Source organism: Echinops telfairi, unplaced genomic scaffold, assembly GCF_000313985.2.
Source record: "Echinops telfairi isolate 266 unplaced genomic scaffold, ASM31398v2 ScPeMD7_7417;HRSCAF=8455, whole genome shotgun sequence".
NCBI classification, from domain to species: domain Eukaryota; kingdom Metazoa; phylum Chordata; class Mammalia; order Afrosoricida; family Tenrecidae; genus Echinops; species Echinops telfairi.
The window spans coordinates 4,338,326-4,354,432 of NW_022111317.1; the positions used below are offsets into that span (position 1 = coordinate 4,338,326).

General features: G+C 56.9%; 1 protein-coding gene across 1 annotated transcript; it reads left to right on the plus strand.

The window, feature by feature from the left end:
- Nucleotides 1–7,932: 7,932 nt before the first annotated feature.
- Nucleotides 7,933–12,718, plus strand: NPAS4 (neuronal PAS domain protein 4). The gene is made up of 8 exons (XM_004713559.2): nucleotides 7,933–8,107; nucleotides 8,838–8,989; nucleotides 9,161–9,263; nucleotides 9,355–9,616; nucleotides 9,819–9,928; nucleotides 10,270–10,405; nucleotides 10,523–11,958; nucleotides 12,619–12,718. Exons 1-8 carry the CDS (start codon nucleotides 7,933–7,935, stop codon nucleotides 12,648–12,650), a joined length of 2,406 nt encoding a protein of 801 aa, XP_004713616.1. The 3' UTR covers nucleotides 12,651–12,718.
- Nucleotides 12,719–16,107: the final 3,389 nt, after the last annotated feature.

Below are 16,107 nucleotides of genomic sequence, written 5' to 3' on the forward strand. Positions count from 1 at the left end.
CTCTGGGTGGAGGATCCTGGTGGTACAATGGGTTAGGAGGTGAGCAGCTGGACCACAGGGTGTGAGGTTCAAACCCACCAGCCGCCTTTTGGGGGAAAGGCATTCGGCTTCCGTAAAGAATCACAGCCTGGAAACCCTAGGCTCTTCTCTGTCCTGGAGGGTCTCTATGAATTGAATGGCCCGAGTGGCCTTGGGGAGGTCTCTGTGTAGCACCTTGTCTATGATTCCATACTCTTTTCTCCACCTGCCCACCCCCACCCCAGCCCACCCAGCCAGTCACTTGCCGGCCTAGCAACTCTCCCTTCCCAATTAGATCACACACTCCAAACCCCCGCCCCCACCTTCTGCGCAACAACGAAACGGAGACGTGTCGTCGTCGATCCTGACCCTCAGAGACCCTGTGCTCCGTAGAGATTTCTTTTTCCTTGCTTTGGACTGACCTCTGGGTTTCCGATGGCTGGATTCCCACCAGCGGGTCACCAGGCCTTTCTTCCATGGCACCGTTAGGCAGACTCAAGCCTCCAACCATTTGGTTAGCAGCCAAGCACATGGACTGCGTGACCCCCACCCCCACCCCCACCCCAAGGGACTCCTCCTTCACAACGGCCATCCTGATTCGCCAAGCAACTTGATGGAAGTCTCGCCCCAGCTCAGCTGACCTCCTTGAGGTCACTGGCCACCACCAGGGCTCACCACAGCTGGGCACAAACTCAGCCTTTTGGGACGACGCTTGTGGCACAAATGTAGGACCTGCCCTGGGGCCTGGGGACCCGAGACAGTGCTACCCTGAGGCTTAGCTGCTGGTGGGAAACACACCAACATGCGGTCAAACTACTAGAGGAGGGGGACACTGCTGAGGGAAGCAGAGGCTGAGCGGGGGCGGGGGTGCACTGAGGCGGGGTGCTTGACCATTTGGGGACCAGCAGGGCCAGGAGGACTTTAGCAGCAGGGGAAGAGACCTTGAAGCTAGACTGAAGTAGTAACAGTCCTGAGGGTCCGTCCCCAGCCCTGGGAGAGCAGGGCTCAGGCACCGGCACACCTGCTGCCTCCTGCCCCTGGCTCCTGGGCGGGCGCTCGGGAGAGCGTCAGGCCCTCCCGTGCACTGCATCCCCACTGTGTCTTCTGGTTGGATGGTTGATTTCCTTCCTCTCTTGGCCTCTGGGAGAAGCCCTGACAATGCCGTGGGCTAAGAGTTCTGTTGCTAACCTAACGGCCGGTAGTTCAAACCCACTCTAATACCACTTCCTGGATCCTGGCATTCGCTGTGGGAGAAAGATGTGGCCGTCTGCTCCTGTAAAGAGTTATCGCCATGGAAACTGACTGAGTGGTCTACATTATGCTACTAGGTTGCTCTGAGTTGGAACCAGCCCTGATGGTAGTGGTTCTTGGGTGCTGGCCGGTCTGGCCACGTGCCTGGTCTGGCCACGTGCCTCTTCTCTCAGTCCCACCCTCCGGGCCTCTACCCCACCTGGGTCTTGTACCCACCCCCTCCTGTCCTTTCCCCTCACCTTCTCCTCACAGCCCACCCAGTCCCCCTCGGACCCTCATGATGCGTGGGTACCAGTTTGCACCTTCTTCACACGAGGCCTGTTGATTTCAGAACCATAAATAGATCAAATGTTCTGGCTGGCGCCGAGTGCGAGTAGCATCGGGGGAGTGGTAGCATAATGAAAAGACCTTGTGAGGAAGTAAACAGCCTGCTAGGATGCAGGCGAACCAGCTCTCACTGGGAGGAGGCGAGAACCTGCTAGAAGACCTCTCCATGGTTCCAAACCATCCATCCACAAGAACAAGCTAGTCCAAATCAGAGAGAGGCAGACATCAGAAAAGCTGGGTCCTGAGTCTGCCTTTCATACCCTCACTTCCCTCCCATCTGTCAAGATTGTCTTCCTCATCAAACCTTAATAACCAATCACGGGACACCACTCCCTTCCTGAAATGCAGTTCTGGGGGTTAGGGTGGGGTAGGGATGGGATGGGATGGGATGAGGTACCCTGTACTCGTGTTGCCATGGGAATAAGATGCAAAGCATCACTCCTGCGTGCAGAGGCTACGTGTAGAGATACAGAGGGGCTAGATGCTAGCATGTAGGCTGGACTGTTGGCCTTCCCATGTGGGGATGTTACTGCTCTGTGGAATTTTAGATGAAATGACCACTTGACCCTCCCCAGGCCCAGAGCGCCTTCCAGGCAAGACAGAAGGAAGTGAAGACTCCTCGTGTGAACTCATCGTCCACTGGAAAGGCCAGCAAACTTTTTTTGCAAAAGGTCACTTGGTAAACAGCTTTAGGCTTGGCAGGCCACATCGCTGTGGTAACCACTCAACACTGCCGTTGTAGCATGAACATGCCCATGGCAGATCTGTAAATGAATAGATGGGTCTGTGTCCTAAGAAGACTTGATTGATAAAAGCAGGTGGTGGGGTGGACTTGGCATGCAGATCGTAGTTTGCTCTCCTCCGTGGTGCAAGAGAATGAATCTAGGCTGGGAGACAGCAGTCAGCTGGCACCGACTTACTGTGTGTGACTTTGAGAAGGTCAGTGGCCATCCCGAGGCTCAGTTTCACCATCTATCAAATGGGCACCACAGAGCAACCAGGTTTGTTTCAAGCATGTGTCTAATAGGTCCGAGCTAATATGGCATCTTTTCATCCCTCGGCTCCATCAGTGAAGTGGCATCGCCTCCACCCTCACCCCACCCCCCTGCCGTGTCAAGTCCTTGCTCAGAAAGTCTGATGCAGGTAGCAGCCTCCTGGGGACGAGCTCTCTCTCTCTCTCTCTCTGGATGTTACTGCTCTGTGGAATTTTAGATGAAATGACCACTTGACCCTCCCCAGGCCCAGCCCCAAGTGACCCCATTTCATGAGCAATCCAAGCACAGGAGAAACCGAGGAATTCCTGCCTTCCCTCCATCCAGCCATTTGGCAGGAGGCTCTGGGCTCCCTTGAGAAAGGGGTGTGGCCACAGTGGCAGGTGTCCAGGCTTTGAAGGAGGCCTTTGAAACGCGGACTGGGATTAGAGTTAAGAAAGGTGAGTTGGGTTCCCCTTAGAACGTTCACCGATGGCCCCTGCTTCCTTGGGACTCGGGCCACGATGCCACAGCTGCACCAGTGAATCCTTCTTGAGTCATCTCGGCCCTCTTTCTGATCTGACTGCCCCGAGAGCTTGCTTGGGATTCTTTGTCACCTAGCTGTCTTCTCCGAAGACCATCACGTCTCTCTCCTGTCTCTCTCTACCTCTCTCTTCTCCCCACGTTCTTTCTCTCCCTTTGTTCTCTCCCTTTCTCAGACACATTCATTCAGAGCGAGACAAAATCCTGACAGCCCCCTGTCAAGATCCTTGCCCCACATCTCCAGGAGTTGCTCTGCTATTCTTGATAATCAGACACCCTCCCGGGAGGGCATCCTCCCCAAAAATCTCTACAGAAGATCCACCTCCTCTTCTCAGATCAAGGTGGAGAAGTGGTGTCCCTGTAGGTCCCCATAAAAGCTATGCAAGACAGGGGCAAGGGATCTCATGGCTTGTTCTTGCTAAAAAAGCCCTTTTTGGGGAAAAATAATCAAGAAAGAAACCAGCCAATCCCTTTTCTATGCCATCATTTCTTCTTGGTGATTTTTCAGGGAAGGAGTGGGTGGGTTGCCATGGCAACAGAGGCAAGAGCTCTCTCTGTAAAGGGACCTTGATGTTTTTTTCTTTCTCTCATTCTCTCAGTTGTGTGTGTGTGTGTGTGTCTGTGTCTGTGTATGAGCTCTGCACACGCCTATGCCCACACCAAGAATGTTTTTTTATAACCAAAGAAGGCCCTCCTCTTCTCTCAGCTCCCCAAATATGGAGCTCCTGCAGATCAGGGAAGATTCAAGATGGTTCGAGGGGGTGGGGGAGAGGTCAGATGGGACTTCCATTCTTTATCCCTTGACCCAGTAAGTAAATTGCATGGGACAAAAGAGACCTTCTCAAATGCTTGTGGGCCGAGGGCTGGAAAAGAGGGGAGATGCTGAACGGGAAGAGAGGTCAGCATGGATAGACAATGCAAAAATTCAGAAAGCGCTATCAGGGAGGGCAGCAGACAGTGTGTTGAGGCTGGGCACACATGCAAAACCACATACACACAGTCAGATACTGAGAGGCAAAGCCATAGAGCTAGGCTCCAATATGAACACACACACACACACACACACACACACAGAAAGTTGCAGGCAGGCATGCCATGGAGCTTCAAAAAGCTCATGGGAAATGGAATGAAGAGAGATGGAATTTTCCCACTCAGGTTTTGACATCCCCTCATCTAAACACCTACAGGCACAGACAGAACTACATGCTCTGCTGAGCGCCGGCCGGAGGCATTACGGACAGACAAGAATGCAACCATAGGCAAACACCTAACATAAGGTGACCAGACGTGCCGCTTTTGGCGGGACAGTCCCGCTTTTTAACAATTTTTCCCATGTCCCACGGTGTTTTTAAAAAGTCCCAAGTTTTGGAAAGAATGCACGACAAGCTAGGGCATATGGTTTTCGGCTGCCATGTGGCTATTTCGCCAGGATATGAGTTCTATCAATGGTGTCCCGCTGTACCAATGTTAAAATCTGGTCCTAACAGGGATGGAGACACAGCTGCAAAGACATGTGCAGGCAGACACACGGATGCAGCCATACAAACACGGTCACATGTTCAGATGAGACACACAGAAACATGCAAACAGTTGAATGGACACACACACACACACATCTGTTTCCCTCCCAGCAATTGCTCAAGCATCTCTGAGCCACGGTGCAAAGCTGGAAGTGCTGCCAGCTTACCCAGTGGACTTGCCTGGGTGCTTCCTGCTCTCTCCTCCCCTTCCACCTGCACACTCACCCCAAAGCCCCTCTCCCAATTCACCCCCTGCCCACTTTCCCACAGCACCCTGCTCGGTGCCTCCCCCACCTCAGGGTTCCAGTTCCTTAGCCTGTTCTGCTTCTGCGCCTGCCACGGGGAGGGTGAACAGGGTGACTCAGCCAGGCTGCGATGACTCATCCTGCCAGTATTTTTAGCAGCGGCCAGGAGCTCTCTAGCGTGCCAGCCGCCCCCCTCCTCCTGCTTGCTATTTCGGAACCGTCACTGGTGATATAAATAGCTCCTCTCCCACAGCCTGAAGCTGCTGCCAAGCTATTTTTGGTTCTGCGCAATTAAAAATAGCTTCATGGAGGTGGGAGGCAAGGGAGGGTGGGAGCTGGCCTGGGGAGAGGAGACTTTTGGGGCATAGAGAGATTCTCAACTTGAATCAGAGTGGCAAAACTAGGATGAACCCTTTTCTACCCACCCACCCGTCCCTTTCTCGAGCCTTCTTCCCTGCCAGTGCCATCCTCCTGGAAAAATCCAAAGGCTGTTCTCCTGAGCCAATCCCCCCCCCCACCATGCTTACCTTTCTACCTTTCTCCTAAACCCAGGAATCTTGTCTTCCGGCCAGACCCTCCCTTCTCATACCCAGGGTCCGAGGGCAGGGAACGAGCCCCAAGAAGCTCTCACCCTGAGGCTCCTGTGATGCGATGTCTAAGGCAGACCAAGACCATTCTAGCTCCCCCTGCCACCCGCCACAGTGAACTTTTCAGCACCACGGACAGAGGCCAGGGACTTCGTCTTTCCCTGCGGATCTCTGCTCAAGAAGCTGCCCCGCAGACCACACACTCCACTTAGCGTGGAGAGGGGCCTTCAGACAGGCCCCCCAGCCTGGACCTGACAAATGGCATTGAGTGAAGGGGGAAAACGAACTTTTCCCTGGAGTTGCATACCAGGTGGGGGTCCTAAGACCAAGGGTCGTCTGAACAGAAGTGGGGAGGGTCAGTGGGAACTTCAGGAGTGGGTGGGCACTTCTCTTGGTGGTCCACACCCTCTACCTCCCCTCCACCTCAGTTGTACCCCGGAGTACAGTATGGTGGGAGTGGGTGGTCCGGCCTCAGCCAGATGGCACAGGGCAGGGTCTGCACAGAACCCTCTGTTCAGACCCCCTTCTCCTTATGGCCCTGCCCACCCCACCCCACTCTCTCGCTGCCACCTTTTCCACGAGGCGTTGGGAGTTTCTTGATCCCAAAGTTTTTCTTGATGTCAAAGTTCACCTCTGCCCTCTGATAAGACTTTCAAAGTCAAAGTTCTCCCCCGGTTTTTTAAATGGTCTTAGCCCCAACCCATCAAATGATATTTCTGAGAAAGTGTCTCCCCCAACCCAGCTCCTTCTCCCTCTTGTACTAGGGTGGGAAAGAACAGGTGTTTCCCATGGTGGGGGTAGGGAGGCAAGTGTTGGTGTGCGCTAAGGAAAGGCAGAAGACAGGTGGAGACAGGTAAAGGCAGAGATGCGTAGTCAAAACTGGCAAAGAGTCCCTGGTTCGATCCCGGGTTTCTTCAGAGAGAGAAAGAGAGAGAGAAACTGGCAACGAGAAGAATGGAGACGCGATGCTGCAGAATTGCGGGGAGGGGGCGTGCCGAGTTAAGACCACCAAGCGGGCAAGGAAATAAAGGAACGAGGGGGCGGGCAAGATGGAGAGCTGAAAGCCAAGAGACCAGGGAGGAGTCATCCCCATAGATACCAAGGGGGAGGAGGGCGTAGAGTACAGCCTGGCGGAGTTGAGGGGTCTTTGGCAGATGCAGGGGTCGCTGAGGACCCAGCATGGCCTCCTTTCTTCCCGGCTGCGTCTCTGTCCTCCCGCGGGAGGCAGTGGGGAGGGGGGAGTCCTCCGGAGCGGTGCGCAGGCAGCAGGCCCCGCCTGCCGCCGCCGCTGCCGCCGCCGCAGCCGCCGAGGATTCCTGCCCTAATAAGGAGCTGGGATTCCCCCGGCCCCGCCCCCGCCCCCAGCCCGCTTGGAGATGGAGGCTGGCGAGCGGGAGGTGCTGCTGGGGAGGGGGGAACCGCTCGTCCGGGGGCTGACAACTGGGGGGAAGGGGTGCTCAGGTGCAGACCCAGATTCCCGCTGGGCCCTCCCCCCTCCCTGCCTCAGTTTCCCCTGTCAGTGGCCGAGGTCCAGTAAGTGACAGGGGCATGAAAGATCACTGCAGGAATTCCGGTGGTGGTACTGGGCCGGGAGGTGGGGAAATGGTACCAAGGCCAACTTCAATTAATCCCTCTCCCCCAGGACCCTTGGCCACCCCCTCCTAGGACACAGGCCTCCGTGTAAGCCCTCCACCCCCTAAATCGCTAAGACCTGCGTTTGAGAAGGGCAAAGGGGGCTTTGATCTTTGAAAAGTAGCCTGGGGAATCCCGGACGGAGTAACACCTCCCCGCCCCAGAGACAAACGGACCCTAAGGAAGAGGACCCCCCACATGCCCACGTGACCTTTGTTTTGTGTGTGTGTGTATATACATGGGGGGGGGCGTTAATGGACCAGCATCTCCCCAGAAAAACCCATGTCAGAACCAGCGCTCCTTGCTTCTGCCCCAAGACATTCCTCGGCCAGAGACTTCAGGTCGCTTCACTCGGACACCTGAGACCCCCATCCCCTTTCAGGACTCCCCAAATGCAGCGCCTGTTCTTCTCAGCTCCTGCCCGCGGTGCCCCCCCTCTGCAGCCTCCTTTCTCTCCCCGCCCCCTCCCGCTCCTGGTCCCCCTCCCATTCCCGTTCGACGTCACAGGATGACGTCGGAAGCCTGGGAGGGAGGAGGAGCGTGCCCCCCCCTTCCCCAGCAAGTGGCTCCCGCTGCAGCTTGCTTAGCCCAGCCTCCCGCTTTCCCGCCCCCTCCATCTCTACAGCGAGCCCCCCACGCGCGGCAGGAGCTATATAAGGCGGAACCTGGCAGGCGAGGGGGGCAGCGCAGCCGAGCGGAGCCCAGGAGAGGAGAGGAGCGGAGCGGAGCGCGAGCAAGCCGGAGCGAGAGACGGGAAAGCGAGGAGGAAGCCACCGGCGCGTCGGGACGGGAACGCAGGTGCTCGGGCGCCCGAGCTGGAGCCCTGCGGCCGGCAGCCATGTACCGCTCCACCAAGGGCGCGTCCAAGGCTCGCCGAGACCAGATCAACGCGGAGATCCGGAACCTGAAGGAGCTGCTGCCGCTGGCCGAGACGGACAAGGTCCGGCTGTCCTACCTCCACATCATGAGTCTCGCCTGCATTTACACTCGCAAAGGCGTCTTCTTCGCCGGAGGTGAGCCTCTGGGGCTGCAGAAGAGCCGGGCTGGCGGGTGCTGGGGACGGCTGGGCTGAGGGAGCCCGAGGACGCTGCCGCAGGTCTAGGGCAGCGTGTTGGCGAGCTGGGGAGAGAAGCACGGGAGGGTTCGGGACTTTCGACTCCCGAGTAGACCTGGCCCCACTCCCCTGCCCCTGTGCTCCGTAGTGCTCATCTTAGTCCTAGATGAGGGCGAGAGAGTCGGAAACCCTGGTATCAGACTTCTGGGAGTGCAGGAGCCAGCACTGAATGGCCCCGGTACTCATGAGCGCGGAGGCGCTCCGGTAGCCCTGGGAAGTTGCAGGGACGGAGCCGCCCAAGCCCTAGGAAGCAAGCGAGGAGGCTACTCGCTAGGCTTGAAAGGGGTTTTCCCGCCGGCGCCTAAGAGCTGTCCGCGGTGCTGAATGCCCGCGTAACCCCGTGGAGCTGTCCGCGGTGCTGAGAGACCGTGCCGTCTCGGGCGCTGTCCTCGGTGCTGACGGTCGGGGCTGGCTACCCATTGGAAGTGGATGGGTTCACTGGCTGGGGCGATCCAGCAACAGGCTCCCGGGCCAAGAGCTGAGGGCAGTGGGTCAACAGGTGTGTGCAGGGGTTGGGGGTGGGGACAGGTCTATAACCCATTCCCTTGCGAAACTCAACCGATGCTTTCTTCACCTCTGCTCTGCCTCCCAGTCTTCACTCCTGACTTACCTGTCTTCTTGCCCGGCAGGCACTCCTTTGGCAGGCCCCACGGGGCTTCTCTCAGCTCAGGAGCTTGAAGACATCGTGGCTGCGCTGCCTGGCTTCCTGCTTGTGTTCACGGCGGAGGGGAAGCTGCTGTACCTGTCTGAGAGCGTGAGCGAGCACCTGGGTCACTCCATGGTAAGTGCTGAGAGCCCTCGGATCAGGCTGGGATGGTGGAGGTGGGGGAGGAAGGGCAGTAAGGTTTCCACGGCGGCGTTGGTCTGGGAATTACCAGGGAGCAATGGACAGGGGAATTACCTCTGCAAGAGGCTGGGGGCTAAGTCTCGTCTCTTGCTTTTCTCTCTTCAGGTGGACCTGGTTGCCCAGGGTGACAGTATCTACGACATCATTGACCCAGCTGACCACCTCACCGTGCGCCAGCAAATCACTCTGCCCTCCGCCCTGGACACTGGTGAGGACTCCCTTCTTCAGTCCCATCTCCGACCTGCTACCTAGCTCCTCCCCGCCCACCCTCTCAACAGTGTGTCTCTTCATCTACCTAGATCGCCTCTTCCGCTGTCGTTTCAACACTTCCAAGTCCCTCAGGCGCCAGAGTGCAGGCAACAAGCTGGTGCTTATTCGAGGCCGATTCCACGCTCACCCTCCTGGGGCCTACTGGGCAGGAAACCCCGTGTTCACAGCTTTCTGTGCTCCACTGGAACCAAGGCCCCGCCCTGGCCTTGGCCCTGGCCCTGCCTCACTCTTCTTGGCCATGTTCCAAAGTCGCCATTCCAAGGACCTGGCTCTGCTGGACATCTCTGAGAGGTAAGCCCAGAGACTTCCGACTCCAGGTGGGGGCGGGGGGGAGGCGGAAAGGCAGGCCAGACAGAAGGGGATCCCTAGATTCTGGAGAGTCAGGGGCAGGGAGGATGGTGTCTAGAGGGGCAGATAACCTGGGAGGGACTGAGATGTCTGGGTATCCATCAGGTGAAACAGTAAGCTGACCTCACCCTTTCCACCTTCCCAGTGTCCTAATCTACCTGGGCTTTGAGCGCAGTGAACTTCTCTGTAAATCATGGTATGGACTGCTGCACCCTGAGGACCTGGCCCATGCTTCTGCTCAACACTACCGACTGTGTGAGTGTCCAGAGAGCCTGGTGGGGCGGGGAGATAGGGACCTGGGACATGCATGAAAGAGAAGATCAGGGATGAGCCAGAGTCGAGACTCGTGTTGGGGAGAGGCCAGTAGTTTGGGGTGCTATAGGGTGAGCACAAGGATAAAACAAGAGCTGAAACTGGGGGATCCGGAATGGTGAGGTCAAGTTGGGGAGTGGAGTGTTGCAGTCAGGGTAGGGTAGTCAGAGCAGAGGGTGTCATAGCTACCTCGGCCCAGCGGAGAGGTGAACCAAGTGGGGGTCGGGGGTCGGGTTATGTTTTCCAATGGGTGTCCTAACCCTGAATCTCTTCTTCCTCCCCAGTGGCTGAGAGTGGAGATATCCAGGCAGAAATGGTGGTCAGACTGCAGGCCAAATCCGGAGGCTGGGCCTGGATTTACTGCCTGTTGTACTTAGATGGTCCGGAGGGCCCCATTACTGCCAACAACTATCCAATCAGGTAAGCTGAAAAGCAGGGGCCTTGAGGTGGGTGGGCAGTTTGAAGGAGACACAAAGCAGGGACTGCCCCAGGAGCCAACATCAAACCCTCACCACCTGCCCCTTCTCTCCCCTCTAGTGACTCAGAAGCCTGGAGCCTCCGCCAGCAGCTGAACTCTGAAGACACCCCAACCCCCTACGTCCTGGGCACCCCCACCATTGTGCCCTCATTCCCTGCAGGCATCCACTCTCAGGAGCAATGTTCCAGCCCTAATCCACTCTTCACGCCACCCCTGGGGGCTCCCGGAAGAGCCACCTTCCCTGGTGCTCCTGAACTGGGTGTTGTCTCAGCATCCGAAGAACTTCCAAGGCCCCCCAAAGAGCTGGACTTCAGTTACCTGACCTTCCCTGCTGGGCCTGAGGCTTCTCTCCAAGCCGAGCTGAGCAAGGACCTCGTGTGCACCCCACCTTACACACCCCGCCAGCCGGGAGGCTGCGCCTTCCTCTTCAGCCTCCACGAACCCTTCCAGACACATCTGCCCACCCCATCCAGCTCTCTCCAAGAACAGCTGACTCCCAGCACAGCCGGTCTCTCAGAGCAGCTGACACCCAGCAGTGCCACCTTCCCAGATCCGCTCAGCAGCCCACTCCGGGGCCAGTTCACGGAAGCCTCGGCCAGAAGCTACGAAGACCAATTGACTCCTTGCACCTCCACCTTTCCCGAGCAGCTGCTGCCCGGCACTGCCACTTTCCCAGAGCCCCAGGGTGGTCCGGCCCAGGAGCAGTTGACTCCTCCCAGCACAGCCTTCCCAGCCCACCTGAGCAGCCCCAGCCAAACGTTCCCGGAGCAGCTGAGTCCCAACCCCACCAAGACTTACTTCGCCCAGGAGGGATGCAGTTTTCTCTATGAGAAGTTGCCCCCGAGTCCTAGCAGCCCTGGTAATGGGGACTGCACGCTCCTGGCCCTGGCTCAGCTCCGGGGCCCCCTCTCTGTGGATGTCCCCCTGGTGCCTGAAGGCCTCCTTACACCAGAGGCCTCTCCTGTGAAGCAGAGTTTCTTCCACTACTCCGAGAAGGAGCAGAGTGAGATCGACCGTCTCATCCACCAGATCAGCCAGTTGGCTCAGGGCATGGACAGGCCCTTCTCGGCTGAAGCCAACACCGGCGGGCTGGAGCCACTTGGCGGGCTGGAGCCCCTGGACTCCAACCTATCCCTGCCAGGGGCTGGCCCCCCTATCCTCAGCCTGGACCTGAAACCTTGGAAATGCCAGGAGCTGGACTTCCTGGCGGCCCCTGATGACCTGTTCCTAGAAGAGATGCCCGTGGAAGACATCTTCATGGATCTCTCCACCTCAGCCCCCAATGGGGAGTGGGGTTCGGAGAGTCCTGAGGCAGCGGGCCCAGGAGGGGCCCTGTCACCTTGCAACCACCTGTCCCCAGAAGACCACAGCTTCCTGGAGGACCTGGCCACTTACGAAACCGCCTTTGAGACAGGTGTCTCAGCATTCCCCTACGATGGGTTTACCGATGAGTTGCATCAACTCCAGAGCCAAGTTCAAGACAGCTTCCACGAAGGTGAGTGTGGCCCAAACACCCAGGGACGCAAGTCCCTGTGCTACCAATAAGATGCTAGATGCCCTCATTCAGTGGTCTAGTCAGCTCCCTTCTCTGTGCCTCAAGTTTATTAACAAACGGAATGATGGCCCCACCCACTGCCCCGGGAGGAGAACAAATGAAAATCTTAAGATGAATGTTCTGGACAAGTTGGCCCAGGGAGGGGGCAGGGTTTTGGAAGGTGGATGGAGGGCCTGTGACAGTGGGTACTTCTTAACCCTGTGAGTGTATCTCTACTTTATGGACCAGAACACTCAAAGTCCCAGAGTTAAAGAAACTTACCTGAGGTCACCCACTACGTTGATGGGAGAGAGTTGGAGCTCTGGTCACTCTTCTTGCCCCTTAAAGGGGACCCAGAGCATGAGGTTGTAAGGAATGGGGGGTGGGGATGGAGAAAGAAGGTGGGATTTATCCCCTCGTGGACTCCCTGATTATGGCCCAGACTCTTCCAGAAGTACAGCATGGTGTTACTCCATCTGTCCAAATTGTCCCCCTACCCGTGAGCATTCAGCTTGGAGGTGGGGGGGGGGGTGGTCAGCACTGCACCATGTGCTGGGCCTCGGGCCCTCTGTCCCATCAGGATCCCTGACCGTCGCCCCTCCTCTCTCTCTCTCTCTGCAGATGGAAGTGGAGGGGAACCAACGTTTGAATAAGTCTGTGACTTAAAGTCGTCAGTATGGCATATTGTCATCAAGACGTGGAGCCGCTCTCCACCCCGCCCCCCGGGACTGTTGGGGGGACTCTGGGGGCCAGAGGGGGATGTATCTGATTCCCCAGGCCCCACAGGATCTGGCAGGGGGGGGAGGGGGGAGGGCATGGGAGGGGAGCTTCTTTTTAAAATCCAGAGACTTTTGAGCGATCCCAGCGTCCATTTCAATCCGTATTCACTCGTAGTGAGTTTCCTTGAATGGGATTTCCAGCGGAGAATGGGGGAGTGTCACTTCCCTCCAGCCCGCGCTGCCCCATGGGCCTGGGCCAGTTCTCCACTCCTGGGGGCCACCCCTGGGCCTCGTGGGGGAAAGGCAGGGCCACCAGGCCAGCCTGTGCCCCGAGGGGCTCTTGACACCCACGTAGAATTCTCTACACACCAGTAACGGGATTTCAATTCCGATGGACTCCGCCACCCTGGCGGCCCCTTCCAGTAACTCTTGCACCCCGCGCCTCCGGTGGGGGGCGCGAAGAGACACTACTATGTTACGTTCCTTTCCGACGGAGGAAGGCAGACCTGCCCACGCACGTGTGCTTGCGCGAGTGCGTGCACCTGGTGCGGGGCTCACCCGGCAGCCCCGGCGGCCACCTTGAGGTGCTGCGGTGACTTTGTAGCCAACTTTATAATAAAGTCCAGTTTGCCTTTTGGGTACCCCTGGTGTCTCGTGCTGTGGGGAGCAGGTCAGGGGGGGCCCGGGGTTGGAGCTGCTGACAGCCTGTGGGGCAGGAGGGGTGGGGGCGGCGTCTTCATCCATTGACTCAGCCCACATCTGAGCTCGTCCTGCGGGGCTCCCCTCTACTAGATGTCCGGGGCTGTTTGGAGCGGAAACAGGCACCACGTAGACTGTCTTCCGGGCCTCTCAGCGTCCAGCAGGAGGGCTGTCTGTCGGGAGGAGTCCCCGCCCTGCCCCAGGGGTGCAGAGCTCAGAGGGAGAGGGATCAGGGGATTCTTGGCTTTGGTTCCGAAGATGGGTTCGAGGGATGGAGTATGGTACGTTTCTTCAGCTTGTTTCTGCACAGAAGGAAGGATCCTCCCTCCAGGGTCCCGTAGATTCTTCCCTGGAAATTAAGTCAATAGCCTTCCAATATCCCTGCAGGGAGCTTGTCAGCTGACCCCCTCACTCAATCACTGCGGTGCATGCTGGGGGCAGGTGGCTCAGCCCCGTTTCACTGAGGATGGTGTGAAAGGCCATTTGCCCCCACAGTGGGCAGCACACCCACCTCATCTATGTCCAAGCCCTCGGCTGTCTCCTGCACCACAGATGCCCATGAACCTGGCATCTACACCATCTCACTAAGATGCCCAAGAGGGCCAGGCTGGTGGGGGGGCCAGGAGCCTTTTGCTTCCAAGTGTGGGCCCTGGGGCACCCTCCTTTAAGCCCTCCCAGGTCTGCAAACTGGAACAGATGCCAAGCTTCTGAGCAGAAGAAAGCTTAGTGGGACTAGAGGGAAACATTTCCCAAACTCTGCTTTCCATCATGCTTCAAGATCCAATAAGTATGACCAGGATATGGTCGAGAGGGGAAAAAATAAAAATGAGGGGACAGAAGGGCTTAGAGACAAGGATTGTCTCTTGCCAGTTATTTGCAAAGCGTGGCCAGAGCATCTAGGACGGACAGTAATGGCATTAAGCTCCCACCGATCCTGTGAGGATTGGATGGGGTGCCTGAAGTTGAGAAGCACCGGACAGGGATAGTTTCTCACTTGAATTCAAAGGCAGTTTGGTGGGAGGAAGGGTGGGAGGAATTTTGCCCTTCTTCAAATCCGAGTCTTCCCCCAGGGAAACCCAGGGGCTGAATTTCAGAGTCTGAATGGATGTTTTTTAAACCTCCTCTCAGGCCAAATCCCCTAGCTCCTGGCCACACCTCTCAGAGGTCCCAGGACGGAGGAGCCTGTTCCTAGAACCTGTTACCTTTGTCCAGCTTGGCTAGGTCAAGAGGGTGAAGGCTTGCCCTCTGCTTTCCAACCTGGGCCCAAGAGCTGGAGTGGAAGGCCCCAAAGGGCCCTCGAACCCAAAACTCATCCACTCAATGCGGACTCATAGCGACCCCCTGTGGGTTTCTGAGACGGTAGCTGTTGACGGAAGTAGAAAGCCCAGTCTTTGTCCCGCCAAGCTGCTGGTGGTTTCAAATGGCCAACCATGCAGATCACAGTCCAACACATGACCACGACACCACCAGGGCTCCTCAGAGAGCCTTCGTCTGGGTTCACTGGGCAGCAGCCTGGCAGCAGGCCCCTGGCTGGCACACAGCGGTCACTCTGGAAACAGGAGACGATGGGGACCGGCTAAAGATCTAAGTAGAAAATCATCGGCAGCCACGCACCTTTCTCCCGGCGTCCCCAGAGCAGAGGATTGCCACGTTTAGATTCCGTTTAGAAACTTCAGTGACCGTGAGCTCACCACAGCTTGGGGCATCAGAAAGAAAGTGCAGTCAACTGTCACCACCAACGGGAGCTGGAGGGGACATGAGACAAAAGATAATCTGGTGTCCTGGATGGCCTCTTGGGACAGAAAAAGGACAGAACAAAACAAAAGTCCAAGAAAGTCGGAAGGATGTTGTCCTTATTGTTGTTGAGCCTCTCGGAGCACATCCTGCATTGGCGGCGGGATCCGCAGGACGCAGTCCAGCTGCTCCATAGCGTTTCCCAGGTTGTCCTGTCCAGGGAGCAGCTCACAGGCCTTTCTCCCAAGTCTTTGAGTGGCTTCGAGCCACCCACCTTTCAGTCATAGCTGAGCACTTAAACATGGTGTCACCGACTCCTTGAATGAATCAAGGACAAGCTGCAAACCAAGAAAAGCCAAACTTACTGACTCCGACTCAAGGCAGCCCTGTAGGACAGAGTAGAACTGCCCTGGTGGGTCTCCGAGACTATAAATCTTCACGGAAGTAGAAAACTTCCGCCTTTCCCCACAAACCAAGCCAGCTCCCATTGAGTGACCTCTGACTCACAGCAACCCCATGGGTTTTCCGAGGGGTTGAAATTCTCCCTGGGATTTCCAAGGCTGTCAATCATTAAGGGAGGAGACTGTCTCCTCTCTCTCCCGAAGAGCAGCTGGTGCAGTTCCACTGCTGACCTTGAAGTTAACAGCCTGTTAGTCTGGGTTGACTAGAGAAACAAATTCAGAGGCATTCATATGTGTATGAGACAGAGCTCTATATCAAAGAGCAACTGTATATTGAGAAAACATCCCAGCCAAGTCCGAATCAAGTTCCTAAGTCTGATATTAACCCATATGTCCGATGCGAGTCCACAAATTCTTCTTGAGACTCACACAGCACATGCAGTGATACTGAATGGGGGAAGATCACAGGCTGGTGGGTGGAAAGTCTTGTGGATCCAATGTTGGTGGAAGCATCTCAGTGCGGGCTTGGGTCTCCACGTGGCTCCTCCAGCACCCTG